Here is a 26,772-nt window from a genome sequence, read left to right as displayed (position 1 = left end):
TCTGGTCCATTATTATTGTGAATAAAGACTCAAGTTGAAAGGAGTTGTTGGATGAAAGGTTCGGACATCGGTATGTTCGCTTTGAATAAAGGAGTGGGGTCCGGAGCGGTTCGGACTTCGGGGTGACTCCACAGTATTAACCTTCGAAGGTTGTTTCAGCTTCAGGTTAGATAAATCTATTTAGATACTTAGGTAGGTAATTATGTATACTGCCTATCCCGTAGAAACTAAATCTTGGACATAGGGCTATGACATCATGAGCGTGTTCCCGGCGCATAAAGCATTGATGAAAGGGATTCTTCGAGCCAATAATGACCAGAGGGTCAGGCAGAATGAAGAGTACGTTGTCTCTTATTCAGACTTCTAGTTATCATTAGGCGTAGCATTTATTGTCATTATGGGCCTTTTGTCGTATTGTCCAATACCTACTCCGTACATGTAGGATATTTCAGGGCTCTTCTGAACCGGACTAAAGGGTATAATCATCAGATCAGGTTCATGCTAACGGCAACAGATGCCTATATCCAGGGATGTACACCGTGTCCGGCCAGAATTGGGACGATTGACATCATCGGAGACAACGTAGGAAAGAGATGAATTTGGTCGTACACTAGATGAAAGTGATATTTTTGATGTTTGAGACTTCTACGAAAAGGTATACATAGCTAGCTACCCCGCGTATGACTTCGAATACGAGCCTCGCATGGCCCGTGCAACCAATCTTCACTACAAATAGGAACTATCCGCCGCTTCCTGGGGCTTTAAGAACTTCAAATTTTGTGAAGCAAAGATGGCCACCAAGACTTTGAAGGCTTCGTGCCACTGCAACGGTGTCCAGTTTACTGTCACCATTCCCATCGAATGTTTTCCTTTGAAAGTACACTTGTGCCACTGTAGCCTCTGCCGTTACAGCCACGGCTCACTATGCAGCTTTCACACACCACTACCACCTGGCGTGGAGCCTCAATTTATTGCGCCGTCCAGCCTCGACAAACTGACTGGTTATCGACACCCAGCGTCAAAAGCGACGAACTATTTCTGCAGCACTTGTGGCTGCCAGATTGGGGGAGTTAATAGCCAATGGACAATCTCTACCGCAATCTTTGACGCCAATAGAGAAGATGAAGGAATTTGGAGGTTCAACGCCCATATGCTTCCGAACTCCGCGCCGGATGGAGGACTAGCAGCTGTGTTTTCGGTCATCGACGGACATCAAATGGAGACAGAAAATCTAGGCCTATCTCCACAGGCTATAGCTGGGAGCGATTCTCAGCCACCTGATCCCGAAAGCAAAGAGCTACTCGCGCAGTGTCATTGCCGTGGAGTCTCTTTCAACATTGCCAGACCTAGCGAAGAGTTTGTCGCAAGTCCTTCAAGCAAAGGATGGATTTCACCCTTGGACAAGAGCAAGTGGCTTGCATGTATGGATCTCTGCGACGACTGTCGATTGGTCACTGGCACGCACGTCATCAGTTGGATGTTTGTATCACTTGATCATATCACGCCGCGTCTGCCGAAGGACTTGTTGATCGGGTCAGCGAAGAGCTATCGCTCCACGAAAGATGTACTCCGGGTATTCTGCGGCACATGTGGTGCAACTGTCTTCTATCATTGCAATGATCGACCGGAGATTGTAGATGTGGCGATGGGAATCCTGCGTGCGCCTGAAGGCGCTATGGCTGAGAACTGGAGCGTGTGGAGAGCGGGGCGACCATCATGGCCCGAAAACGGAATGCGATATCATGCCGGATTTAGTCGTGCGCTGATCGAGGGGATGCAGCGATGGGGGGCTGAACGGGGGCATCCACAAGATTTTGAACTGGCTTAGTATTTCTAGTCTTCTGGCAGGAAGTCAGTAGAATACTCTGTCAATCTTCTTGTGCTTGCTCAAACGTGCTTGCGGATAGGTACTCGCTAATCACTTTATAGTGGCACGAAAGGTATGAAAGCTCCTAGGAAGACCTATCAGACTTTATTGAGTTAGGAGAAGGCTTTCTCTAGGTGCTAGCTTCTCTAGGTGCTAGCTAGAATATCTTAGGGAAATGATGGGCCGCAGATTTCTTTATAGGCGAGTGGATCATCTAGTAGACTTCATCGATAGGACTAGAATGTTTTTGCGGATGTCTAGGGCACTGGAGCTGAAGTCATATTCTAGGAGTGATTCTCTCTTAAAATATTAACCCAAAAAAAAAATCAGAATAAGCGCGGCCAAACACCCGGCCCTACGTGCATGAAGCAACATCAGAGAAAACGGCTGTCAGGAAGATAAGCCAAAAGGGCGGATCAATTATTTTCCCGGTCCCCACTGATAGAGATGCTTCTCCAACTTCCGAGCTCGGCTTCCTTAGGATCTGCTCCGTGGTGTTCAGTTCCAGGAAATTAGAGTGAGACAAGCTGTCTAATTGAATAACCCAAACTTGACTCTCCATCTGAGCATCGACAAAATAAAAGCCCGCTCATCTTCCCCTCAACTTTCCCTCCGCATCACCCCAACCCCACCACGATGCAGTCCGTCCCAGAATCACGACAGCAGTCCTTCGAGGAGATCTACGGACCTCCCGAGAACTTCCTCGAGATAGAAGTGAGTTACTTGGTGCACAATTTCCAATATCACACCTAAATCAACCACCAACCCCAATACCCCAGAGTCTCGCGCCCATATCTCTCTCCTAATCAGCCCCCATACATCCCCACCCAAAACCCGCATCACCACTCCCCCATCGGGCACCAACAACGCACACTCCAGACTAACAACGACTGCAACAGGTCCGCAACCCCCAAACCCACGGCACATCTCGCAACATGTACACGTCGTACGAGATTGTGTGCCGGACCAACATCCCCGCCTTCAAATTGAAACACTCCGTCGTGCGCCGCCGGTACTCCGACTTCGAGTATTTCCGCGATATCCTGGAGCGCGAGAGCACGCGCGTCACGATACCCCCGCTCCCCGGGAAGGTTTTCACCAACCGGTTCAGCGACGACGTCATTGAGCACCGCCGCGAGGGTCTGCAGCGCTTCCTCCAGATCGTTGCTGGACATCCTCTTCTGCAGACGGGGAGTAAAGTGCTCGCTAGCTACATACAAGGTATGTTTACTCTAGTCACTTATGCGGATTACTGTTGAACGTATGCTAATGTGCTAATGCTCATGTTGTAGATCCCAACTGGGACCGCAATGCATGGTAGATGACTATTGCCTTCACCATTAATTCATTAACGAGAAGCATGCCTCATTCTCAGGATTGGCTGGGCCTTGCATTCGGCCTCTCTGGATTTCCTTTCTCAACTTCATCTCCAGTCGACCCCCCTTCTTCTCCTGCTCTCTCACTCTCATATCCTTTCCACGGCAGACATCTTTCACGATTGAAAAAGGTTACCCGCAGTGTTTGCTTGATTTTTTATGCTCGTTTGATATCCGAATCCACCGCTTCTTTCTTCCCAATAAGATGCAAATATATGCAAGTGCAGGTTTTATTTGTTATCTTAATTGGACAGGCGCTTTTCCTGGTTTTTCTTTTGTCAATTTACCATTACTGTTTCATTTTGGTCTCATATTTTGCGACGCTATCTTTATCCAGAGTGAGAACACCAGACTTGTTGCATCTCTTTCTCCTTAGTGTGAATCTGATTATCAATGACATTGAACTGCAAAAAGAAAACTTTTATTGAATAGAAACTGTAGCAAAAACCATCGTGTACTGCGGGATATAGATCAACAATGAAAATAGTAAAAAAACAGACGATATAGCAATGCTCCACAGAGCACCAAAAATGCAAGGCCAAAAAAATAAAGAAGAAAGAAAAAAGACAACAAAATGAGAAGAAGAAAAAGAAAATCAAGACATCAAAAGAAATACAAAAGAAATTCAAAAATTCATGACATGCGTTGGCAACATAGCACATCAAAGGCCTGCCCCTGATTAGGTCAATTCATCCCAAATCATAGGAGCGAGAGTATTATCTTCCCACGGAGTCTCCACCGCGGAAGAAGCACCAGCCCCAGATCCCTCATCCAAGGAGAAAGAAAGCACACCGGCAGCAGCAGGAGGCAGATACATCGAGTGCTCCAAAAAGCCCTGCGGAGGCGGAGGCAAGAGCGCGGGATCAATCTGTGCGATATTGGACTGCGAAGGTGTAGCAGCGTGACGACTCCTTGACACCGAGGTGCGGGGAGTAGTAGCCGGAGTCGGAGTTGCAGTCGGAGTCATGGCATAGACCTTGCTTGGAGATTGTTCCATGTTTACAGGATGTGGGCGGGGCGTCGACGCGCCTGCCGCCGCCTCCTGGCTCTGGTTTTGGTTGGTAAGGGCTTTTCCGCTCACGGAACCGCCGTCGCGATAGGCGTGTGGGAATTTGGTTCTGAAGCGGTCGCGGAGGTCTGTCGCTTTGCGGTGGCTTAGGTTTAATCGTGAATCTTGCTGGATTAGGGTCCATTGGAAGCCGTGCACTGCGTAGCCTTTAAGGAGGGCTTCGTCTTCGGCGGCTGTGAAGGGTCGTCGGGAGCGACGTTTGGATTTTGCGACGTGTGGTTCGGGGATTCCAAGTGATGCGAGGGTTGAGCGGGATTTGCTTGAGAGAGCGGGTGTGCTAGTTCCTGATGAGGGCGACTGCGATTGGGCATTGCTACTACTTCCGGGATCTGTGTCGGGTGTGGATGAGGCAGTACTGGGGATAGAGGATTTTTGTGGATTGTAAGCCGGGCTTCCTGCTCCAGAACTTGGCTCGAAGCCTTGCCTAGAAGGCATTAGATTGGAGAGCTGCATTTTGCCAGGTGTATCGTCAGAGCCCTCTGCTTTGGCTTTGAGTAGGGTGTTAGCCAGAGTGTCATGTAGTTGTTTCGCAGCTTCGTTGGGATCGGATGCGCTGTGGTAATATTAGTGATTCTGATTGGGCTACTTTAGAGGGTTAGATTCGCAATGCTTACCGGTACGCCCATGGACATAAGACTCGAAATCTTTAGCATAGCGCAGCTTTAGCATAAGACCATACAGTTGGCCAAGAACCAAGCATACCTGTCTTTCAAATTTGAGGCAGTTCGCTGGTTAAACTCCAGTTCCGGTTGAGCAAGAATAGCAGTCCAGTTGCCAATCCCACATTTGATCACACCTCGAAGTAAAGTCGTCGTCTCTTCTTCGGACCACTTTCTGATGTTTTTACGGGAACGGCCGCGAGTCTTAGGAGACATTGGCGCATCTTCTCCGGGGGGGGGTGGCATTGCCTTGCTGCTCTTAGGTATTTCTGTTTCACGAACAGCTAGGGGAATCTCATCAGGATCCACTGGTTTAGTACTTTCAACATTTTCATCATTATCGTTACTGTCGTCGTTTTCATCCACATTGAGAGACGTTCTGAGGATTTCTTCGAGTCTAGTATCTCGTCTTTCCATAGGCTGGCCATCTGAGATCGCGACTTGAGCCGAAACTAACGTCCCAGGGTCAACAGCGGCATCACCTCCGGAGGGCTTAGTCAAAAGCTGGGAGATATTAGACCCAGCCTCAATTGGTGGAAGGAGGGCAGCATTAGGCGGAGGCTCATTCAATCCATTCAGAATAGCAAATGGCCCAAATGGAGGAGGCCGCTGCTCCTTCTGAGCCTGGGGGATAGGCAACTGTAGATGCTCGCTGAATGAATCACCCTGTGGGTCACGGCGTCGACGCTTGCGGGGCCCTTGGAGGGCGTCATCATCGAAGGATGACGAGAATGGAAACTTTTCTAGGGCACGGAGATTCACAAAAGCAGGAAGTATAGGTCTCGGGGGACGTTCCACATTTGACTGCGAGTCTGCTGAAAGTTCGGTTTTCCTGATGCGCGCAGCATTCAGAAATTCCGTAACTGTCGGCAGGCCTGCCTTTGCATTTGCTGGGATCTTCCCGCTATTGCTGTTTGAATTGGAGATATTATTCGAGTCCCGTGCTCCACTAGCATTGGGTTCGAGGGGCGATGGGACGCTTAGGGTTCGTGATGATACTGGTTCTCGTAGAGGGGCGATACGGAGAGAGAGTTGAGGGAGTTCGCGGAGTAGTGATTCATCGAGAGGCCGTAAGGCACTCGCAGATTCCATTTCGGCCAGCTATCACAGATTTCATTCATATCATCGTAGATGTCCCTGACATATTGCGTCCATAACTTTGGGGGTCAAGAAGACGAAGCTCTGATAAGATGCGATAACGGCTATCCCAGGGGCGGTGACGGGTGTCAGTAAAGCGGTCCCCCGGGGGTGTGCCTACGTCAGCTCGCATTCTGCCCAGGTGTCGAGACCCCCTGGCAGTTCCCTTCAAAGAATCTCCCATTGGACTTTCGCTCATTGGTTTGATCGGATTCTATAATACAACTGGTGTTATATACTTGATATCTGTCGTGGTCAGCAACTACAACGTGAGTTCCCTTCCTCTCCGCAAAGTAGCAAGTAAAGCTACCGGGAGCTTTGTTTATGTAGATCGCTCCAAGCGAATTACAGCCAGGATCAAAGCACAACAATTGAAAAGACACAAACAAGAATAACGTTGAACGCCACAGGTCCCCAAAATGCCCACCATCTTCCCAACATGGCCACACATCCTCTTCGGCGTCCTTGAGCCGATCTCACTGTACGGCCCAGCTCAACCCTTTCCCCCAACCATGCAAGAATACCACTGACCGTACTATCCATAATGCAGAGCCCTCGGCAGTGTTTTCCCCCTATATGACCTCCAAGGCTTTATCACCGGGCAAACACCCACCATCGCAGCCCCGGCCACGCTGCACCCAAGCAGCATCGCGCTCGCCTACCAACTCGGCAATGTCTACTCACTCCTCTTCCTAGTCGGCGTGGGAGTCTGCCACGCCACAACAGAGCCAAAAGTACTGCGCAACTACCTAATCGGACTGGCCATCGCCGATGTAGGCCATGTCTACGCAACCTATTTGGGGATGGGCTGGGAGGCGTTTGCAGACGTTGCGGGATGGAACACCTTGACCTGGGGTAACATCGGGGTCACGACGTTCCTGTTCGTCAATAGGATCGCGTACTTATTGGGCATTTTCGGTTATGCGAAGGCGCCTAAGGCGGCTGCAAAACGCGAGTGAGGTGTGACCTACTGCTTTGGTTGGCCGGACCAATATATGCACTCTGTCCTTTTTCTTCTTGGATCCCAAAAAAAAGCAAAGAATTATTGGGCGGGGTCTTTGGCTCACCCCCATCCCGTTCCTCTTCCCTCCCTTGCGTGTGCGTGCGGCTTTAGCTTTGGCCCTACTCTTGCCTAAGGCGGCTCTTCGGATGTAATGGGTTTCATCTGATTCGTAGGTTCTTGGACGGCGCATAAGGGAGATAGGAGGGTGCGTGGGATGTGGGCTGGGTGGATCTGCTGGTATGCTTGTATTTGCTTGACTGCGTTGGGTATTATGGACGAGATAGACTGGTCTGGTTACGTTTTCAGACCCAATGAGCATCGACTGTGATGCAGGTGTAAGTAAGTAGAACCTTGAATATCACCGGGAAAACAAAAAAGAAAAATAGATTCAGATTAGCATAATGCAACGCCTGACTCCCCGGTGCTGCCCGATGCTAGCATGGGTATCAGAGTAGAAATACAGATCATAAAATATTGCATTTGAGGTCGTCTGGTGTAGATCACCTACCCCCCTCGTAAGACTGCCAAGGAAAACACACCAATGCATTAGCTGCTGAACAGAGAGATAAACAATTGAAACAATCTTCAGCCCACGGCCCACGCGAGGCGGTCTCGCCTGCAGCCACACAAGCCAAGCACAGACAGAGGTAGATTGCTTTTATTTCTCTCACCGGAGTCGAAGCCGAAGCCGGAGAGGAGCCCAAGCAGGCTGCTGATCTGGTGACTACCTCTGTGGGCTTTATTGGGTGCTTTGCAGATACTGGAAAACTGGCTGAAGGACGGATTCGCCGTTTTCTTTGTGATCGCGGATGTGGGGGGTCAGGAAGGGAATGCCGGGGAATTTTTGGTAGTGCTGACGATAGGCGGCAAAGTTCTCGGCCGGGCTCAGGAGGGCAATGATTTCCTGTGGGATCAGAGCTTCGAGTGTAATCACGTTTCCTGCTATGCCTGTGTGGCCGGGGCGTGTTTTCAAGATGGTGTAGGTGTGCAGGCCTTTGATGATAGCCGTGAAGGAATGATAATTACGGGTTTTTAAGAGGGACTGTCCAGGTGGTTATACGGTTAGAGGGCTTTGACATATTGGGACCTCGGCGACTTTGGGAGTAAAGACTGCTCACCTGTGCACATTCTTGCAGATATGGAATCAGGTCTGGAAGTGCAGCGCAGCATTCCCAGACAGAAACACTTAGTTCGCGCCACTGAATCTTCAATTGTCCCACGATGACATCCTCTGCTATCAGACTTTGCCGGGTCAACTCGGAAAAATGGTTCTCGTCCACGCCTCTCATGCTGCGGGCCAAGTCCGTTGGAGATGTCGACTCGAGATAATCGTCCAGGAAAGGAAGAGAGGTATCAAACGGAGTCTTCCAATCCATGGTAGCAGCATGGATATACTGTCGGCGAAATCTGATTGTCAAAACACTCAACATCTTGAGCATGGCAGTAAGCCTTCCTGGCTGGTCCTTGAATAAGGTCTGAATAGGGCCTGCGATGAATTCAAACCCAGCGGTATTGGGTTTAGGCACGTCACGATTTCCGCCGGGTCGCACAGCCAGAAGGCACTGGACCAGCGCTCGGTGTGCGAATGGACTCCGCGACCGAAGATGCTATAGAAGTCAGCGGGGGCTCTATGTAATGATGGCCATGGCTGAATAACGTAGAGAGCGCACCTTTTCAACTTCTATGTACAGAGGAATGTCCTCCGGATAAGCGCTCAAATAGTCCCGGAGAATAATATAAAAAGCCGCATGCTGCTGCAGGAACCACTCGACGAAGATAGCATTGTATCCGAGGGCAGCACGTACAAACTCTTCAAAGGCAATTTGCTTGAAGTGGAAATGGCTCTCGGCCTCGATTGCGGCAGCGATTGCCCGCGCATCTAGAGTAGGGCTTGGTTGCGGGGGAGCCAACTCCAAGGAATCGGCTGGAATGGAGATATACTCGACCGGCGCAGGATCTCCTCCACCCTCTGTATATGAGAGAGATTCCCCAGGAGCTGGTACTCATGGGGCTCGGACAGGGCCATCAAAAAGGTGTCAATGGTGTCCACATTTCGAGCGCAAAGCGAAGTCCTCGGGAAATTTTCGTCGCGGAAGAGTCCGAATTGGATCACACGGCTGATTTCTTGGATATCGAATGCCCAGAAAACCGTTGTCGCCTCGTCTTCCCACCAGCGATAAGGCATGAAAAAGGCGGGAATTTCAAACTTGAGTTGGAAGATTGACGGATAAGAATGGCCCCAGTCCGAGCCCGCAATGCTAGATTGGGCAGACATGGTCACTTTCTTGAGTAATGAATATTGCATGTCCCCTGGGGTGGAAAAGGTCTGGGGGGGCGGTTCGAAGGCCGATTCTTCGGGGCTGGTCGATTGCATTTATGCGGTCAACATCGGGAAAAGAAAATCAAGGCCAACACTTTAGGCAAAGTACACGCTGACGCTCATGTAACACGGCGCTTGAATAGAGTAATTACAGGGCAGGGATGCCCAGGTGAGAGGTGTATGTTAGACGCGACGTGAGAGAGAGGAGCAAGTACGGTGGGAGTACTCCGTATGTGTACGAGAAATAGGAAAATAACTAAATATAACGCACAGATAATAAACAAGCGGGTTGCTCGGAAAGGTGACAGTGATTGGATTTAAACATAAGACCTGAGCTGATGGATTTCCTTATCCCTGCTACTTGTTTCCGCCACGTTCGACACATCACGAGGGTTGAAATTGGGTCAGGAACTCTGGGCATATTATCAACCGGGGCGCTGATCCCAGTTTCCAGGATCCTGGAAGGCTTCTGACGGGAAGAGCACATCGGGAAAAAGGGGGAATTATTGTCATTATTGGGAGTATATTGGGGAGGGGTTACTGCATTCGGACTTCAGGGACCGGACCTCCAGGGGCCCTAGATCGGGGAGAAACTAGTGAACTCCATAAAAAGGAATTAGATCTGCAAGTTGGGCTTCTCTGCTGGTTACCGAGATTGTTATGCCGAACACCCGTTGGCCGTTGGGCTGCAGAAAGGGAAGGATTTAGCTGGGTTAACAATACAAGTGGATAGTCTCTTAGTTGCTGAAGGAATCGGTTGAGAAGTCGGTCAAGCACCTTAAAGATTCTGGAATTCAAATCAGGAAGCCTAATTAGTCGGTCAAGGGGCCCAGGTGGATACACAAATGTAATCGATGTGACGATAAGTGTACTCCGTATGGGATAAGTGAGAGGCAGATAGATCTCCACTTAACGTCTAAAAATGACCATTGGTCCAGACCATGTACACAAAAATGGGCGCTAACGTAGTGGCCGTAAAATGCCAATGTGGAGTCCCGACGATCAAGGAATATTTTCGAAGTGCTACAAGGAATATATGAATGGAATATCTTGGAACACTTTAGAACACTTGTTTATTTCTTCTGGATTTTATGGAAGTCTGCGATTGGTTTGCCCGTCAATCTTAGAGGATCATATTTATGGACCATATAAGCATACACCGAGTTCTAGGCGAATTTCCAATTGAGAGGCAACCAGGAACAAGTATTGAACTTTGTGACCTAAAATGGTAAAGATAATAGGATAGTTGGACAATTACCACTATTATATCATTATTATATCATTAGTTATATCATTATATCCTTACAAGAATATAATCCTAGATTAGCGTTTCGCTCTCGTTCAATTAAAAACAACAATACTACCTTGACTCGATCCTTGCGAGATTCCTAGCCTTACCATGTACACCGCTAGACCTCGACCCCTCCAAGCTTGTCAAACATCTCATGCCCAAAGGATTGGCATCTGTTCCTATTATTCATGTTCTTTGAATTCTTCCACCGACATTCCCACTGCCGGTGGCGTGAGAACCAATCTCCACCGCATAGCAGGCGTTGTTTCCTAAGCAAGATATGACCAGTTGCAGGAAGTACAATGTAAGTAATTCTACGATGGGTATGTTCTCCAGTCCAATCGTTTCCAGCATCACCACGTGAAATCCATCCAGTTTCTCTCCATAGACCCAGTTCCTTGGGACTGGGACGGATCTCGGTAGATCAACGCCAAAGTTTGTGGGGGGAGACATCATATTATAAAAGTGATGTTCCCGAGATTCTGGGTTTCGCAACTTGATATCTTATAAACTTGCTTATTCTACTATAATAATTGGATGTGCAGCACATGCAGAGAATGCTAGAGCCACTACCAACAAGCCAACAAGCCAACAAGTTCTAGGCCCAGCATTTGCATTTCCGACACATAAGAAAAGAAAAAGAAAAACCCCACGACCAGCTACAGTTCGAAAGACGCAATATCTGACCTCTTCCTGTGCAGCGTGGACTTACACCGAGACTCCGCTTCCGTCGCTTGAGATCGCCAGCGCTTCATACGAGCTCGATTGATCAGTTGTGCATTCGAACAAAAGTACGCCACATTCTAGGTCCCAGAGGTCCCCCGCTTAAAGATTAATCCACAACAACTGCATTGTCTTGCAGCCCCCAGATAGTATGCCCATTTGTGCGTCTTATGTAGCTCAGATTCCAAATACCCATGACACATGCTAACATGGCCAGTGCAGCCAGCCACCTAGAATGCAGCATGAAGCGATACAATCGCATCAAGGCAAGATCCCCCTTGCCACTTGGTTACTACCTTCTCCACCTTGTCTTTTGCTTTTTCTTCCTAGGTCCGCTACCGCTACCAACCCCTGCAAAGGCCAGTTCACCCCTCTCCACGCTGCATAAAATGACGGGTCAGGAATCTTACGGCCCCAATGTTGTCATGCATAGTTCCAGCAGTATGGCGCTTGGAACACGGAGATCTTATCCCAAGTATCTCCAGTGGGGATCCGAACGTGGGACGGCCCAGGGCCGGGATTGAGTTTGGATCTATCAGATTATCCTGTTCCCCTCTCCGTTGTCACGATCGCCACCCGGGATAAGCCGTCGGAGAAATTTAAGAAAGAAAATATAAAAATATACTTCCAAGGACTGGACGTTCCAGCCGTTTGGCTCTCTTGTCCCTTGCTGTTTTCGTCATCAACCCTCGGGAGGGTGCGTCTGAGTTGAACGGGCCAAGCGCCCATCGTATGAAACCCTTGGTCTCTTTATGTTGTAGAGCCGCTACAACTTTTAAGAGCCACCCATCCCGATAGAGAATGAGAGGGACCTCCCCAATCCGACAACGGAGATGAACGAGTTATTCTTAGACTTTTCGCCTCTTGCTCTCGCTCCCATGCCTGTTTTGCGTATGCTCGCTTATATATCCAGTAACAAGCAGGACTGTAGGTATATATATGTACCTAATTTCGTCCACAGAGAGCCCTGTCAAGCGCCCACATAATCCATACATAGATGTAGTCAACAAGAGACCAACTACTCCATACGGCTGACGGTAACCCTGCAATAACGCCACATCGGACACTTTCTGTTGTTGCATCGCATGAGCTAGCTCCATTTGCCGGACTCACCTCGATTTTCATTACACAACATGTGGATATCAATCCTATTCAAGTATCCCGATCTCCACACATCAATTGGGCCGCGGTACCTCTGGCATCACAGTGATCGCAACTGATCGCCACTGCTGACCTCTGCAGATGATGATCATTGTCCTATTCCTATAGCGGGCGACTTGGGCTGCTTGGGCGAAAATCAATAATAATGCGTGGGCGAGCGAATTAAAGCACCAGTCGAGAAGATCCGGACTGGAGTTCGTTATTCTGATCGCCATCTGAAGGCTTGCGAGTTGGCGAGTTGGTAATCTCCGCTTTCCCTGTACGTGTACCATGTACACCGACACGGGAAGACTGTTGCATCGGATAAGCCGAGGTGCGGTGGTGCGGTAGTGCTATAAGATTGATCGATACGAGCTAACGGGGTTGCGCAGGAGATGAATGAGTATAGAATATATTTTTGAGCGGGATGGTGCATGTCGTGGGTCTTCATCTGCTGTTGAAATGCTGGGTCTCAGCTTGAAATGGATTGTGCGGGTTCAGCCGGGGCTTTAGTTTGCAGTAGCTTTTGGTCTAGAGGGCGAAAAAGCTAGATTTGGTGCTAGCAGGCTTCGCGGCGTAGTAGCATATGGGGTTCCAATGCATTCGTGTCTTGGCTACAGATAAGGAAAGTAAAAAAATACGTGTTCCTTGATCTTCATGGAGTGTATAAATGTATGCCTTGGGTGATTGTGGAACAACGATGGCCAGAGAACAAGCACAAAAAAGATGAGAACTAATGATCCTGGAAGAGGTGGTAGAGTTGAAGATCCAGGGAAATAAAGTAAAAATACGGTCATTAAATATTCGAAAAAGAGGTAACGTCAAATGGTATCATATCACTCGGAAACGAAGCGGTTAACCCGTTCCTGTTTTGTTTGCTATGGTTCGAACCTACGAGAATGCATATTATCCAAGCCCGTTAAGCAAGACAAGACGCCGTTTCCCAGCTACTGTTTTTAGTGTTTGTTTTAAGCTGTCAGCTAATCCACGAATATCAGAAGATATTGTGAATTTAGTTGGCGAGCTCGTGGGCACGGCGGCGGTCACGCTCCTCAGCAATGGAGAGCTAGAAAAGAATGTTAGGATAACTCGTAGACATCAGTGTTTGGAGAATATAACATACCTTGACACCCTTACCCTTGGGGAGGGAAACCCAGGGCTTGTCCTGTCCAATGACGAAGACGTTGGACTCACGGGTAGCGAACTGGTTGTCAAGGGCATCGCGAACGTGGACGATGTTGAAACCACCGTCGTGACGCTCACGGTGAGTGATGACACCAACACGACCCATGTTGCGACCACCAGTGGCCATGATGACAACACCGGAGTCGAACTTGACGAAGTCGAGGATCTTGCCAGTGGCAACGTCAACCTTGACGGTGTCGTTGACCTTGATGGCAGGGTCGGGGTAGCGGATGCTGTAGAGCACAAACGCAAGTTAGCAAAACCATGTCCTGATATAATGGGATCTTACTGTTTCCATTGTCCTCCGCCGATCAACCAAAGCTTGGTCCAACGACTGAATGACACGGAACTTGTGGAGTGTGGAACTCACGTTCGCGCATCGTGCGTAACCAAGAATGGGATCCCGCCCTTGCCGAGCTGAACACGCTTGACCTTGCAGAGCTTGAACTCAGCCTCCTCAGCCTGGATGCGGTGGACGGTGAAACGGCCCTTGGTGTCGTAGACGAGACGGAAGTGCTCGCCGGTCTTCTCGAGGGAGATGACGTCCATGAATCCAGCGGGGTAGGTGGTGTCGGTGCGGACCTTGCCGTCAACCTTGACCAGACGCTGCATCATGATGGCCTTGACCTCGCGACCGTTCAGGGCGTACTTGAGACTGTCAACGAAAGAAATGTCAGTGATTGTTCGTCGCGTGTCGAGGGATTGAGGGTGTCGCGTGCGTACCGGTTACGGATGAAGACAATCAGGGGAAGGCAGTCCCGGAGCTTGTGGGGACCGGGGGAGGCCTTGGGCGCGTAGGTTCCGGACATTTTGTCCAAGAGCCAGTGCGAGGGCGCACTGAGGCGCTTCTGGTGCTTTCCGCTGCAGAAAACATTCTTGTTAGTGATGGTGTTCCAAGTCGAGAAATTTTCGATCACTCTCGCAGCGACTGGCTGAACTCGCAATCCCGGCAGATAGACGAGGCCAGTGTGCAGAATAGTGATGTAGAGGGCGATCTCATGACACTTACGGGCCGCGCATTTTGACTGATTTGTCGACTGAAGGTTAGGTGGTCGGAGTGTCGAAAGAGAAGGCTCAAGCCGAGAATTGATGATCCAAATCAGAGAGGAATTCGCTTAGTGTGTGGTGATTGTGAGCCCTATTCCCCACCCAGACCAATCAGACCCCACTAGTGGATTTTCAGCGCTTGCTTATGTCATCTACACCCGGGGCCCTGATCCACCCATGGATGTGAACTTCCCCTTTAGGAATCAAGACCAATGAGATCTAGTTCATTTGTACGAAAATTTGTATCTATTTGACATGCGCTGATAATTCCACTTTTCCGTAATTGACTTAAATGTAGCCCTTGATAACAGCAACCTCGGCGTTGAGGATGGATGATCCAGCAGCTCCAATGACAGTGTTGTGAGAGAGAGCAGCGAATCGGATATCAAAGTGACCGCCTGGGGCACCCTCACGAACTCGGCCAACACTCACTGTGTACCCGCCGGAGATGTTGCGGTCCAGGCGGGGCTGGGGACGATCGGGCTCATCGAACACCTTAATCGCGGGCTCTGGTGCGGAAGGAGCACCTAACTTTTGTGCCTCGGACTTGTACTCCCGTAGAGCCTCCTTGACCTGCTCGGCGGTGGGGGTCTGGCGGTTCTTGAAACGCAAGGAAACGAATGCCATGTGGCCGTCAGTGACACCAACACGGGTGCAAGTGGCACCGATGCGGAGACCAGTCTGCTCGTCGAAACCGGTGGCGCTGGCATTCAATGAACCCAGAATCTTTTGGGCTTCGTTCTCGAGCTTGTCCTCCTCGCCGCTGATGTAGGGGATGACGTTATCCAGGATGTCCATGGTAGGCACACCGGGGTAGCCGGCTCCAGAGACGGCTTGCTCAGTGAAAACCTCGACTTCCTCGACAGGGCCAAACTTGGCCTGGAGAGCCGCGAAGGGAATGACAATTCCAATGACGGCACAGTTAGAGTTGCAGACCAGGAAGCCCTTCTTGAGACCGTACTGCTCTCGCTGGTGAGGAATCAGATCCAGATGTTGGGGGTTCACTGTAGGAACCACCAAAGGCACGATGGGGTCCTTGCGGAAGTTCTTTGCGTTTGAGAAGACAGGGATCTCAGCCTTAATGAATGCCATTTCTGCGTGAAAGGTCAGTACATGGTCTAGATTGTTAATCTGATACATTTGATACCACATACCAGTCTCGCCAGCAATATCGCTGTTCAGTCCAGAGAAGACAAGGTCACAATCCGAGAACTGTTCGGGCCTGCAGTCACGCATGACCAAGTTGCTAAGCTTCTCAGACATGGGGGAAGCCTGCTTCCAATTCACGGCATCCTTGTACTTCTTGTTGGCTGAACGCTCAGAAGCACCCACGGCCTGAAGCTCAAGGAAGGGGTGGTCTGCCAGCAGTAGGATAAAGCGCTGGCCCACGGATCCGGTGGCACCGAGAACACCTGCAGCAAGTTAGGATTGAACGATGCATGGAATAACTTGTAAAATTTGAGAACATACCGCACTTCTTCTTTGGGAATGAAGGAGCCATTTTGCTTTTGATTTTTATATGAAAACTGGTATCAACCTTATGTAAGTTAGCAAACGAAAAGTTCCAACAAGTCAAAACTAGCGATCAATCAAAAGATACGCAAAAGAACAACGGTTCCATGCCGAACTGGGCCATATACCACCAGAGACCTGTATGAGTCAAAGCGTCTCCAGAGCCCCGCATGCAGTATGTAGGAGGCTCTGCTAGCTTCAATGCCTCACAGATCACATGTTTTAGAGACTTAGGGAATTCCCTCGACGAAATATGAATATGAAACGACAATTGTACTTACCGCTTCGCTGGTGATGGGGTTGAAGGCTTCTAACATTTCACCGCAACAGCGATATCGCTCTCAGCCAATTGCCTTGCCCCGCGCTTAGTCATCGCTCTACGTTCGGACAAAATGCTGCTCCCCGATTGGACTGGCTATGTGGGTCTCAGGTCAAAGTTTAATGTCCCAAGATTTGGCTAGTTTGCATTCTTTGTTTCTTTCTAAGGCAAGTCCTTGGAAAAGATGTCAAAAAAAGGCCACTCAAGTAGTGGGCCGTAATATAGCTCAATTTTTAGTCTATTCATTGAGCACACGCTTGACTACATCGTTGACGCTTTCTAATTGAAGCCCCAACGTATTGTTTGCCAGCTTCTCCTCTTTGGCATAGTTTGAATGGAGACCCAGGGTGTTGCCAAAAACAGTGGCTCGAACCAGAGAAAAAGCACCATTAAAGTCCCCAACAGAAAGCTTCTTGACTGCCTCGGTGACTTGAATGTTGGTGGTAGTCTCGTCCACCGTCCATTTCACTCCTGACTCCTCCTCCAAAGCAGCAAGGATGTCCTTCTGAGTGGTTTCAACCGAGGCGATGAACAGAAACTGGTTTCTGGTTTCACGAGGATGCACCAGGACAGAAGCAACAGCCTCGCCGAGGGCCTTCTGATTGGTCAGGGTGAAAGTCTTGTTGCCTCCATCCCAGATAGTAGCCGTATGACTGGCAATATCAAATCCCAAAAAGCCATTTGCAAGACCCTACTCAAAACTCACCGATTAGCTCAAGCCCAAGACATCCAACTCGCGATGGAAGACTTACCCAGTCAAACAAGCCGGAAGACGCAATACCAGTCCAGGTCAATCCGTCGGTCTCCTTACTCTTGAGGTACTCGATGAGTTCCTTCTTCTGTCCGAAAAGTGGCAGCAACTGCAACACGGCATCGTTCTGGCTATTTGCCGAGAACTCAGATGGGATAAAACGCTTGACGCCCGCGCGGATGGCAGCATTGACGAACTTCTTCTGTTCGCCAAATGCAGTGGCACCCACCGCCGAAATGACGACGTCTTTGCCCTTGAATGCAGCCTCAAGACCTTCGTCTGAGTAGTCAGTCTTGAGAACGGTTGTGCCAGGTGGGAAAGTCGGCTCGCTCTCCTTGCGGGAGATTACGGTAACTTCGAACTGGGAACATGCAACAAGGCCATCGAGGATGATTTTGCCAATGCTGCCGCTGGCCTGCCAAGTTGTCAGCTGGCATAAATATATGCTTTGAGAATGGAGTTGACGTACGCCGATAATTGCAACGTTCTTCAAATAGGATGCCATTTTGGGTTCTTGCGCTGTAGATAAAGTACTAATCTTGGATGAAAATACTTGTGTTTTCGTGCTTGAGAAATATTTTCAGCATCAATGATGGAATGACATCTTTATATATTGTAGTCCTGCGCTATTTCGCTCTCTCTATCTGATGTTGATTTCACATCACGAACTGGGTATGCAAGTGCTGCCTAGCACAATAATTCGGACTTCCTGTCCGCTGCTCCGCTTCGACCAACCAAACAATACCAACGAGTCTAAAGCAACTTTCCAAAGGGAAATAATATGATGATGCGATATACTCCGTCTCCGAAGTGCCTGCCCAGGTGGGGCCTTACGCTTAGAAATGCGGACTGGGGCCTCCGCCGCTCCGCTCTAACCAATCAGCTCAGCTTCGTCTCTTCAACTTCAAGTTGCTGACTTACAGCCTCACAATTCCCAAGTACAGTCATTATTACAGTTCCGAGCAAGATCTCGAGTGAATGATTCATCCACCTAGCACCACAGTGCGCTCTTGTCTTGAGTGTCGCCGACGAAAAATCAAATGCGACAGATCCCTGCCTTGCTCGTACTGCGTTAAAGTCAAGATACAATGCAGCTACCCACCACTAAGAGCGGAACCTGCAATTACCGAGGGCAATAGAGCTGGCGATGATATGGTAGTCCGCATCGAAAGAATTGAGCGTACGCTAGATTGTTTTGAGCAAAGTCTCTCTCAACTCCGGGGACTGTTGCAGACTCAGTCTTCATCGGCATCTGTTGGTGGAAGTCATGGTCATGACCCAGAATACCAGTTGCACGAAAGCCACAGACATGATGAATGGGATCTGAATCAAAGCCCATCCTTATTCAAAGCTCTCCCGACTTCTGCACTCGAATATCTTCGCTCTCCCCGGGTTCTGGTATCTTTCCTATGGCAGAAGTACTTGGAGAACGTGGAGCCAATCCTCAAAATTCTACATGCATCAACGGTCCAGAGACAGGTATTGAATAACACGCAGTCTCGAGAGATCGTTGGAGCACCCACGGAATGTGTGATATCCGCCATTTGTTATGCTGCTGTGGCAACAATGACAGTGGAAGAGTGTCGGGTTGAGCTTGATGAAGACAAACAGAAAGCATTGAAGAGGTATGTCTCTAGTCTAAAGCCATAAGTTATCCCGCTAATATTTCAAGGTATCGCATCGGAGTTGAAAGCTCCCTGGCAAAAGCCGATTTATTGAAGTCATTGGACACGGCTGTCCTTCAAGCCTTCGTCATATACATCGTACGTGACACTGAAGCAAAAAGAGGTCTGATATCATCTGACAATTGTTTTAGGCTTGCAGCAGACGTTATGATAAAGGACCAGACATTAGGAAGTTTCTTGGAAATGCCATTGGAATTGCCTTCAAGATCGGGCTACATCGCGACGCATCCACTTCAGGACTACCACCCTTCCAAGTCGAGATGCGGCGTCGACTGTGGTGGCAGATCTATACTCTGGATATCAATATCGCAGAGGACTGTGGCACAAACCCGCGTATTCTGGAGTCATGGTTCGACACAAGACTCCCTTCGAATATCAGCGATGCAAGTCTTGACCCTGATATGAAGGACCCGCCCCGAAACTGCACCGGGAAAACAGAGATGGTGTTGAATCTTACAAGGTCTGAGATCAGCAATTTTGCCCGCCGAACTATCTTCCCCGATCAGTTTTGCGAAGAGAACTGCTACCCGGTTTTATCAGCGTCGCAGAAATTCACAGCGATAGAGCTCTTCAAAGAGAAAGTTGAACAGCAATATTTATCGCATCTAGATCAAAGTATTGCATTAGACTGTTTTACAACTGTCTCCAGCAATCTGATACTTGCAAAGCTCAAACTGGCAGTGATTAAACCCCGAGCGAGACAGGACCAGTCTATGCTAACACATGTGAACTTCCGAAAGGTTTGCACAGAGATTCTGCAGAAAGCTGCGGCTTTGAGACACTATGAAAAGGGCAGGCAGTGGCTCTGGACTTTCCAGAACCACATCGAGTGGGATGCCTGGACATGTCTGCTCATCAATCTTTCTCTGGCCCCTCAAGGGGAGGCGTTGGATTCGGCATGGCAAGCGGTCAATGAGACATATGATTACTTGAAGATGGACGGCGATGCCCGACGTGATTACCGCTGGGAGAATATTGAGGAACTCCGCACGAACGCTCTATTTTCTCGAGACATGATACAGATCAATCCATCCCAATGGGGGACATCACCAGATGAAGACAGCGGCTTTGAAGAATCACATACCATGGCTACAGAATCACCACAGCAGCTTGGACTGGGAACATTAAAGCGCCAGAGGGAAGACGGTATTGGTTCTTCCCGTTATTCTCCAGTCGAGCTGGAACCCAGAGCCCCGAACTGTCGTTCTGAGGTGCCGACCATGCAATCAGAAGCCCAAGAACATCTGCCCCGTATGTGGGCGCTGGCTAATGCTGCCGCGGCTGCTCCGACAGCTATCGACAGTTCATCTCACGTGGAACTAGCCAGTGAACCTACAGACATACCAAGCTCGGGCACTGGCTGTCAGTGGAGTGCGACTCTCTTCGAGCGATACTTTCAGATCCTGGGCTCTGAGGAAACGTCACCGGTATGACAAAAAAAGAATATTAACGACTCAACTATTCGCGCCATTTCACTGGAAAGTCTGGAAGTTTGTTCTTCTATAATGTATAAAATGCTAAATCACAATCAATGTCCTGGGCCCGGTGTCTCGTCGTCGTAGTCGAAGATCTTGCCAGGATTCAGCAGCCAGTTCGGATCCAATGAACGCTTGATACTGCGCATAACATTAACTGTCTCCGGCCCAACTTCCTTTTTCAAAGATCCTTTCTTGCCCAACCCAATGCCGTGCTCTCCCTGTATCACTGAATTAGCTGATACTCTGGTATCTCCAAAATAAATGACTTACCGTGCACGAGCCCTCCATTTCCAGTCCACGATCAACCATATCGTACACTACTTTCTCGACCCTCTCCTTCTCGGCGGGATCGTTACGGTCATACATAATGCTTGCATGGAAGTTTCCATCACCGATGTGGCCAAGGATACTGGCGAAAAGGCCTAGATCGACCAATTCCTTCTTAGAGATTTCTGGCAGGAGTCAGTATACATGCAACGAAGTAAGTCTTGAAGGGTCCATACCAATGATATCAGGCAATCGAGAAATGGGCACGGCCACATCAGTCGACCAGACCTCTGATCCCTCTTTACGCAGCGCCATCATGCTCCACAACGACTGCTTCCGCGCCGACCACAGGTCATGAGCTTCACGGTCATCACGAGCGAATTCAAAAGACTGCGCATTGTTACCCTGAGCGAGCTTCGTCGTCAGATCAATACTATCCGCAACACCGGCAACAGTTCCGGAGAACTTGAAGAACAACGTAGGCGAGACCTTCCATTCACGGCCTGTTCCACCCGCGCGATTAATAACATCCATTTGAACATCATCCATGATCTCCATGCACTGCACAGAGACACCCTTCCGAATGACCTGCATAGCGGTCGAGGCCGCATCACGAATAGTCGGGAACGAGACAACGCCAACGCGAGTCTGTTCCGGGAGCGGGGCGAGCTTCAACGTAGCCTCAGTGACGATACCGAGCGTACCCTCCGAGCCAACAAACATGCCGGTAAGATTGTAGCCTGCGGAAGTCTTGCGTGGACGTCTGCGGGTCTTGATGATGCGGCCATCGGCCAGGACGACCGTAAGGTTAATCACCCAGTCCTTCATGGTACCGTAGCGGACGGCGTTTGTGCCGCTGCAGTTTGTGCCGACCATACCACCGATCATGGCAGATGGGCCTGGGTCGACGGGAAAGAACATTCCTGTTTCCTTGATCTGCTCGTTCAGGTCCATCCACTGGATGGAGGGCTGCACGACGATGTCCATGTCGTCTGGGTGGATTTCTAGGACTTTATTCATGAACGCGAAGTCGATTGTCATGCCGCCGTGCGGAGCGGAGAAATTGGCTTCTAGACTCGATCCGCCCGAGTAGGGGATCATGGGCATGCGGTATTTGTTGCATACCTTGGCGATTTCGGAGACTTCTTGGGTGGTCTTGGGGTATGCGATTGCGACCGGGAGACGGTCGGCGTTTAGGCTGGACCATTCTGAGAAGCCGTGTTGGTGGAGTTCGTCTTCTTCGGTGCTGATTGCGTCTTCGCCGAGCTTGCTTCTTAGCTCGTTGATGGCCTAGGGGTGCTGTTAGTTTGGATCTCCCTGAATTCTGGTGTGAGATTGTGCTGTTGCAATTGAGTGCTCTACCTTGTCAAACTCCTTCGCTGAGCCATATTGAGGCTTCTTGGATGTCTGTGCCGGTGTCTGGGTATATGAGGAGACGCCGTAGCCTAACCCCGCAGCAAATGCGGAGACGAGTAGAGCCTTGGCCGGTGTCCAAAATGGTGAGGGGGGAGTATTTGTAGATGAGGAATTGCCCTCTTTTGTGTTTTCTGTTTTCCCGGCATCGGAGCTGTTCAATCTAGCGCCGCGAGCCAGAATAGTGCGCGAGATCTGGGGTCGGCAAACTGGAGCCGGTAGCGCTCGTGAGACCCGGAGGACTGGTCGCATTGTGGAGAATTATATGAGAATATAGAATTGAAGCTCAGGAGCTGCTTGGTAAAAAGGAAGAGATAATTCGACAATGCGGATATGATGTGACCAGCCTTTTGTACTTCGACGTCGGACTTCGGCCGAGAGAAGTAGACTGGTCCTTTATAATGCCATAATCCACTATAATTTCACTATAGTAAGCCCACGCTCAGCAGCCATTACCGAAGGTGGGGAGAAGCCGAACGTGGGGGCGAATAGGAAAACGGAGTCGTGCGAGAACTCCGGTCAGTTACCGCTGCTTTTGGATTCTGCCTGCAGTATACTTGGTAATATAAAATATTCTATAAAACTTCGTACTGAACATAGGAATACACTAATATCGGAGTTAAAAATTCAAGTCTAATTCTCGTTCAGTTCTATACTTGAAGTTCTTAACTTATTTGTGATTTTAGAGAGTTCAATATCACAGTAAAGATGTCAATGGTTGACGGGGCAACGGAGGGGGCAGAGAACCTCGTACACCCAACACAACACCAACCTTGGAAGTTAGATGAATCGCGTACTAACCACTAAATCCACTTAACATACATGCGATTTTAAAGCGATGGCAGAGCAACTAGCTCAACTAGTGCACGAGGTGGAACGCCTAGTCACCGCGCCTTACGTACCTTCGTTACAGGTAAGTCGGCTGGATTGGGACTGGCATTGGAGTATACATGCTAATACATGTAATACCAGGATCTCCATGATCTGGTGCAGCAGTGCCAATCATTTACAATTGGCGCCTGGGTACTGTGCAAACCCTGCCAAGTTGGCTTGTTGGTTGATGTTTTGGTCGAAGCCTTATCGCGATCACGCGTCGCTTTGCCTCTGATCACTGTATTCGGTTTGTGCTCAATGGAAGTCTTGTTGGGACTCGAGTCTGACATGTTTTTAGCATCTACATCGTCCTTTAGAGATGCGCTGCTTGAGCGACATCCGGTTATTTTGGATGCCTTTTTAGAAAAGGCCGTGGACACCAATGCGGCTGAGGTGAGCTTCGTCCCTTGGAGCTAACAAATGCTAGCTGAAGGGCATCAGCTAACTATTTCAGTATTTCCCGGCATGTATTGCAGTATTCTCATCACCCCTGCCAGCGGGCGTTGTGCCGCCAGCTAGGATTGCCCCATTCATCACGAAGCTGGTCAGCATGATGGCGGAGAATCCCTGTGTTGAGACTGTAGCACCTCTCCACTCACTCATCTCAGGACTCAAAGGCTCACCAAGGATCTTGAATGACATTCCGTCCGAGGTCATGTCCAATCTCCAGCTGGAGTTCACGAAGACACTGCGCAACTTCGACGATCATATGGGCAACCTTTTGTGTCTAGCAACCTTTGCACAGATTGCGACGGCATTAAGTACAACACCTCAAAATCAACACGGATCAGAAGCGCCATGGCTGCTTAACATTAATCATTTCTTTGGCCAGAAACGGGGTCTCAAAACACTGGACTTGGTCGTCTTGCGTGTTATACTAGCTTGCTCATCCAGTTGTAATCTGGCGCCGTCCGAGGCGGCTGAGAGTATTCAGCTGGCAATCTGCATCGCTGAAGCAATTGAGCCTGAGCAGAAACAGGCTTGGATAGCAGATAATACTCCTAAGATTGCTAAGCTTTGTGAGAAGGCTGTCAGAGACGGTCTCTATGGTCAAACACAAACGATGGTTAGTTATGGCTGTTCGCGTATCGAGACGAAATGCTAATCACTTTATGATAGGTATTTGTCTTTTTGCACACACTTCTCCCGGCACATTCGTTGCCATCCAATCTACGGGAACTTGGCATAAAGATCCTTTTGTCCAAGAACAGCCAAGAGACCATGGAAAGGATACCCCATCAACTGATTCCACGCCTCGCAAAGTCTTTAGCTGTAAGTACAATGGTTCCTGTCTGTGGGCAACCTTTGACGGCTGACATCAACAGGAATCTGGAGAACCTGCCACTCGTAAACTTTTGACCTTCACTTTCGATGTCTTAAGGGGTAGTAAATGGTCGGGGATGAGAGAGATGGCAACACTGCACCTGGCACACTTGGTATTGGCTGGTGTGCAAGAAGTACATCCCGAGATCATGCTTTCTAGTGTCAACAGCTCCATGGTCCCTCTGAGGGAAGTTCTTGGGGAAATGGTTGAATACTTCCCCCGACAGCCAAGCGAAAGCCAATGCAGTGGTCGAGCATGGTGTGCATCGGAGTTATACACAAAGCAAAACAGGCTGTTCTTATCTCTATTGGGACTTTACAACAGGGCTTCGGCGCAAAACGGAAGCGACATTATCATGAAATCCTTTATGCGACGAGTGGAACAATCAATGCCGAGTCTGGACTGTGCCTTCTCAACGACAACTCCCAAAGCCTTCCGTGGGTCCATTGCCTTGCCAAACAGACATGATCTCTCGTCAACTCCGATAAACCGCAATTGGCGCTCTGGGGTTACCGAACTCTTCATGCAGAATGCCCAGACCTCTCATAACAGTATGATGAGAAAGATGGAGGATACGTGCTTTGACCTCGAGCGTCGCTGTCACGATGTTGAAGGACCCCTGCGAGCTGCCGAAGAAGAGCGGGACAGATATGCGAGCGAAAATGAGCAACTGAAAAGGCAAAACGAAGAGTTAAACAAACAACTGGAAACCGAAAATACAGAGATTGAGACAAAGCTACGGAACTCACACGAATGTTTTGTTGAACTTAACAACGAGAACACACGCCTTGAGCAACTCCTTCAAGGTCAATGCACATATACCGACGAGCTGGCTATGTCGCTCGAATCTGCCCGCGAGGAGCTTCAGCAGCAGCAACGGAGTTCCGAGCAGGCACTTATTGTTGAAAAAGAAAAGGCCCGATCTAAGGAATTGGAGATGATGGCCACTTTAACTGGGAAGGATGATCAACTGGAAGAGCTTCAAGGGGAGATGTGCAGTTTGCAAATGAAGAATGAGCAGACACGCCAGAGTCTTGATCAAATGTCGAGCGAAAAGGCCAAATTATCTGAACTCGCTACCTCTCTGGAGCAAAATCTTGCGAGTGCTACAGAGGCATTGAAGCAAGCCAGGATTTCTGCTGATGAGAAAGAAGATGAAGTGAACCGCCTCCTGGCCCAGGAGGAAGAGTTGCGAAAGGAACTAGGGTCTGTGGAAACAACAGTGAGTCTTTTTGACAGTCTTTTTAGCAGTCTTTTTTGGCAGTCCTTTTGGCATCAATCAATACGAATTGGTTTATACTGACTCTTTCTAGGTTATGCAACAGAATATTGAAGTTGAGAGGCTCTATACTACATTGGAAGAATCCGAGGAAAAATCGCGGAGTGAGATTGGAAGGTTGAAACATGACCGTGAAGCCGAATCTTCTCGGGCCACATCTGAGGCATGTCCATGCATAAATCAAATCTGTGTATGAGTGAAACTAATTATGTGCCGAAACAGATAGCGAAGTACGAGACAGAAAATCAGCGGTTGCATGCTACTATGCAAGCTGCCGCTCTTGGTGCTTCCAGAGATGCCCAATCGAAAGACAAACGGATCCAGCACTTGGAGAGAAAAGTAATTAACAGCACTCATATATGCAAAATCTGTACACTCTAACATTGAATTTAGGTGCAAGCCTTACGAGACGAACGTGCTGCCAAGGCGCGCGAGTTCTCCGAGGCACAACAGCACATCGGTCGTCTAATGGGCGTGATGGGCTTCTCTGCTAAAGCCCCTGAGTCAAACGCCCCTCCAGAACACCAGCAAACCAGGTCCTCTATCAACGCCACTCCAGCTGCAAGGATCCCCCAGCCCATAAGCGATGATGAAGATGACATACAGCTGGCAGAGTCCTTTGAATCCATGGCCTCCAACTTCAATGGACCTACCCCAAAACGACCAAGAGGGAATCTCAAATCAACAAACCTGCCTTACGCTTTGAACACTCCCTCCGCTGCAGGTCCTAAGAAGAAAAGCCCGCCGCCGGCCAGCGGCATGTCTCGCTCAGTGAGAAAGCCACTGGCAGAGGCTGACCGCAACAGCCCGACGAAACCACAGTCAAACAGTGCATCGAAACGGAATCAGGTGGATGACTCTTTCCAGGAGACACAGGCCCAGGGGAATATTGAGGACAACCGACTTCACAATCTGGATTTGGATATGGATCTTGAGTTTTCTAGAGACTTTCTCTTTTCAAGCACTCCTTTTACTGGGTCAACGGATCAGATTGCCCCGCAGTGAGAATGAGTTTTGTGACTAGCCCTAGAGGTACATATGTCTTGATTAATTG

The 26,772-nt window shown here is 49.2% G+C and overlaps 12 protein-coding genes across 12 annotated transcripts; 6 read left to right on the top strand and 6 right to left on the bottom strand.

The window, feature by feature from the left end:
* Positions 1–790: 790 nt before the first annotated feature.
* Positions 791–1,828, top strand: N7471_008570 (GFA family protein; the record flags this gene model as incomplete). The annotated part of the gene is made up of 1 exon (XM_057281289.1): positions 791–1,828. The coding sequence occupies one exon, from the start codon at positions 791–793 to the stop codon at positions 1,826–1,828; it is 1,038 nt and encodes a 345-aa protein (XP_057135549.1).
* A 529-nt stretch (positions 1,829–2,357) lies between these two features.
* N7471_008569 (sorting nexin-3) lies at positions 2,358–3,648 on the top strand. Its single transcript, XM_057281288.1, has 3 exons — positions 2,358–2,581; positions 2,767–3,088; positions 3,160–3,648. Exons 1-3 carry the CDS (start codon positions 2,504–2,506, stop codon positions 3,186–3,188), a joined length of 429 nt encoding a protein of 142 aa, XP_057135548.1. The 5' UTR covers positions 2,358–2,503; the 3' UTR covers positions 3,189–3,648.
* Positions 3,649–3,922: 274 nt separating this feature from the next.
* N7471_008568 (telomere repeat binding factor family protein) lies at positions 3,923–6,063 on the bottom strand (the record flags this gene model as incomplete). Its single annotated transcript, XM_057281287.1, has 3 exons — positions 3,923–4,865; positions 4,927–4,956; positions 5,015–6,063. The coding sequence occupies 3 exons, from the start codon at positions 6,061–6,063 to the stop codon at positions 3,923–3,925; spliced, it is 2,022 nt and encodes a 673-aa protein (XP_057135547.1).
* A 464-nt stretch (positions 6,064–6,527) lies between these two features.
* On the top strand, positions 6,528–7,067 carry N7471_008567 (uncharacterized protein; the record flags this gene model as incomplete). The annotated part of the gene is made up of 2 exons (XM_057281286.1): positions 6,528–6,589; positions 6,659–7,067. 2 exons carry the CDS (start codon positions 6,528–6,530, stop codon positions 7,065–7,067), a joined length of 471 nt encoding a protein of 156 aa, XP_057135546.1.
* Positions 7,068–7,850: 783 nt separating this feature from the next.
* On the bottom strand, positions 7,851–9,485 carry N7471_008566 (RasGEF domain-containing protein; the record flags this gene model as incomplete). Its single annotated transcript, XM_057281285.1, is given in 4 exon segments — positions 7,851–8,153; positions 8,230–8,718; positions 8,782–9,035; positions 9,053–9,485. The coding sequence occupies 4 exon segments, from the start codon at positions 9,483–9,485 to the stop codon at positions 7,851–7,853; spliced, it is 1,479 nt and encodes a 492-aa protein (XP_057135545.1).
* Positions 9,486–11,654: 2,169 nt separating this feature from the next.
* Positions 11,655–11,969, top strand: N7471_008565 (uncharacterized protein; the record flags this gene model as incomplete). The annotated part of the gene is made up of 1 exon (XM_057281284.1): positions 11,655–11,969. The coding sequence occupies one exon, from the start codon at positions 11,655–11,657 to the stop codon at positions 11,967–11,969; it is 315 nt and encodes a 104-aa protein (XP_057135544.1).
* Positions 11,970–13,597: 1,628 nt separating this feature from the next.
* N7471_008564 (40S ribosomal protein eS4) lies at positions 13,598–14,790 on the bottom strand (the record flags this gene model as incomplete). The annotated part of the gene is made up of 5 exons (XM_057281283.1): positions 13,598–13,651; positions 13,709–14,003; positions 14,141–14,425; positions 14,494–14,631; positions 14,780–14,790. 5 exons carry the CDS (start codon positions 14,788–14,790, stop codon positions 13,598–13,600), a joined length of 783 nt encoding a protein of 260 aa, XP_057135543.1.
* Positions 14,791–15,105: 315 nt separating this feature from the next.
* Positions 15,106–16,318, bottom strand: N7471_008563 (aspartate-semialdehyde dehydrogenase family protein; the record flags this gene model as incomplete). Its single annotated transcript, XM_057281282.1, has 3 exons — positions 15,106–15,911; positions 15,972–16,229; positions 16,288–16,318. 3 exons carry the CDS (start codon positions 16,316–16,318, stop codon positions 15,106–15,108), a joined length of 1,095 nt encoding a protein of 364 aa, XP_057135542.1.
* Positions 16,319–16,886: 568 nt separating this feature from the next.
* On the bottom strand, positions 16,887–17,904 carry N7471_008562 (aromatic alcohol reductase; the record flags this gene model as incomplete). The annotated part of the gene is made up of 3 exons (XM_057281281.1): positions 16,887–17,339; positions 17,401–17,814; positions 17,869–17,904. The coding sequence occupies 3 exons, from the start codon at positions 17,902–17,904 to the stop codon at positions 16,887–16,889; spliced, it is 903 nt and encodes a 300-aa protein (XP_057135541.1).
* A 647-nt stretch (positions 17,905–18,551) lies between these two features.
* N7471_008561 (transcription factor domain-containing protein) lies at positions 18,552–20,517 on the top strand (the record flags this gene model as incomplete). Its single annotated transcript, XM_057281280.1, has 3 exons — positions 18,552–19,024; positions 19,072–19,162; positions 19,216–20,517. The coding sequence occupies 3 exons, from the start codon at positions 18,552–18,554 to the stop codon at positions 20,515–20,517; spliced, it is 1,866 nt and encodes a 621-aa protein (XP_057135540.1).
* A 95-nt stretch (positions 20,518–20,612) lies between these two features.
* N7471_008560 (FAD-binding oxidoreductase) lies at positions 20,613–22,494 on the bottom strand (the record flags this gene model as incomplete). The annotated part of the gene is made up of 4 exons (XM_057281279.1): positions 20,613–20,780; positions 20,833–21,014; positions 21,066–22,119; positions 22,192–22,494. The coding sequence occupies 4 exons, from the start codon at positions 22,492–22,494 to the stop codon at positions 20,613–20,615; spliced, it is 1,707 nt and encodes a 568-aa protein (XP_057135539.1).
* Positions 22,495–23,080: 586 nt separating this feature from the next.
* Positions 23,081–26,723, top strand: N7471_008559 (uncharacterized protein; the record flags this gene model as incomplete). Its single annotated transcript, XM_057281278.1, has 9 exons — positions 23,081–23,155; positions 23,215–23,362; positions 23,414–23,508; positions 23,570–24,181; positions 24,235–24,387; positions 24,441–25,661; positions 25,753–25,881; positions 25,941–26,057; positions 26,112–26,723. 9 exons carry the CDS (start codon positions 23,081–23,083, stop codon positions 26,721–26,723), a joined length of 3,162 nt encoding a protein of 1,053 aa, XP_057135538.1.
* Positions 26,724–26,772: the final 49 nt, after the last annotated feature.

This window comes from Penicillium samsonianum, assembly GCF_028829775.1.
Source record: "Penicillium samsonianum strain IBT 33392 chromosome Unknown utg000004l_segment0_segment0, whole genome shotgun sequence".
In the NCBI taxonomy this organism is placed as follows: Eukaryota; Fungi; Ascomycota; class Eurotiomycetes; order Eurotiales; family Aspergillaceae; genus Penicillium; species Penicillium samsonianum.
Note: the sequence above shows the minus strand (reverse complement) of the source record. Positions and strands in the feature narration are given on the sequence as shown.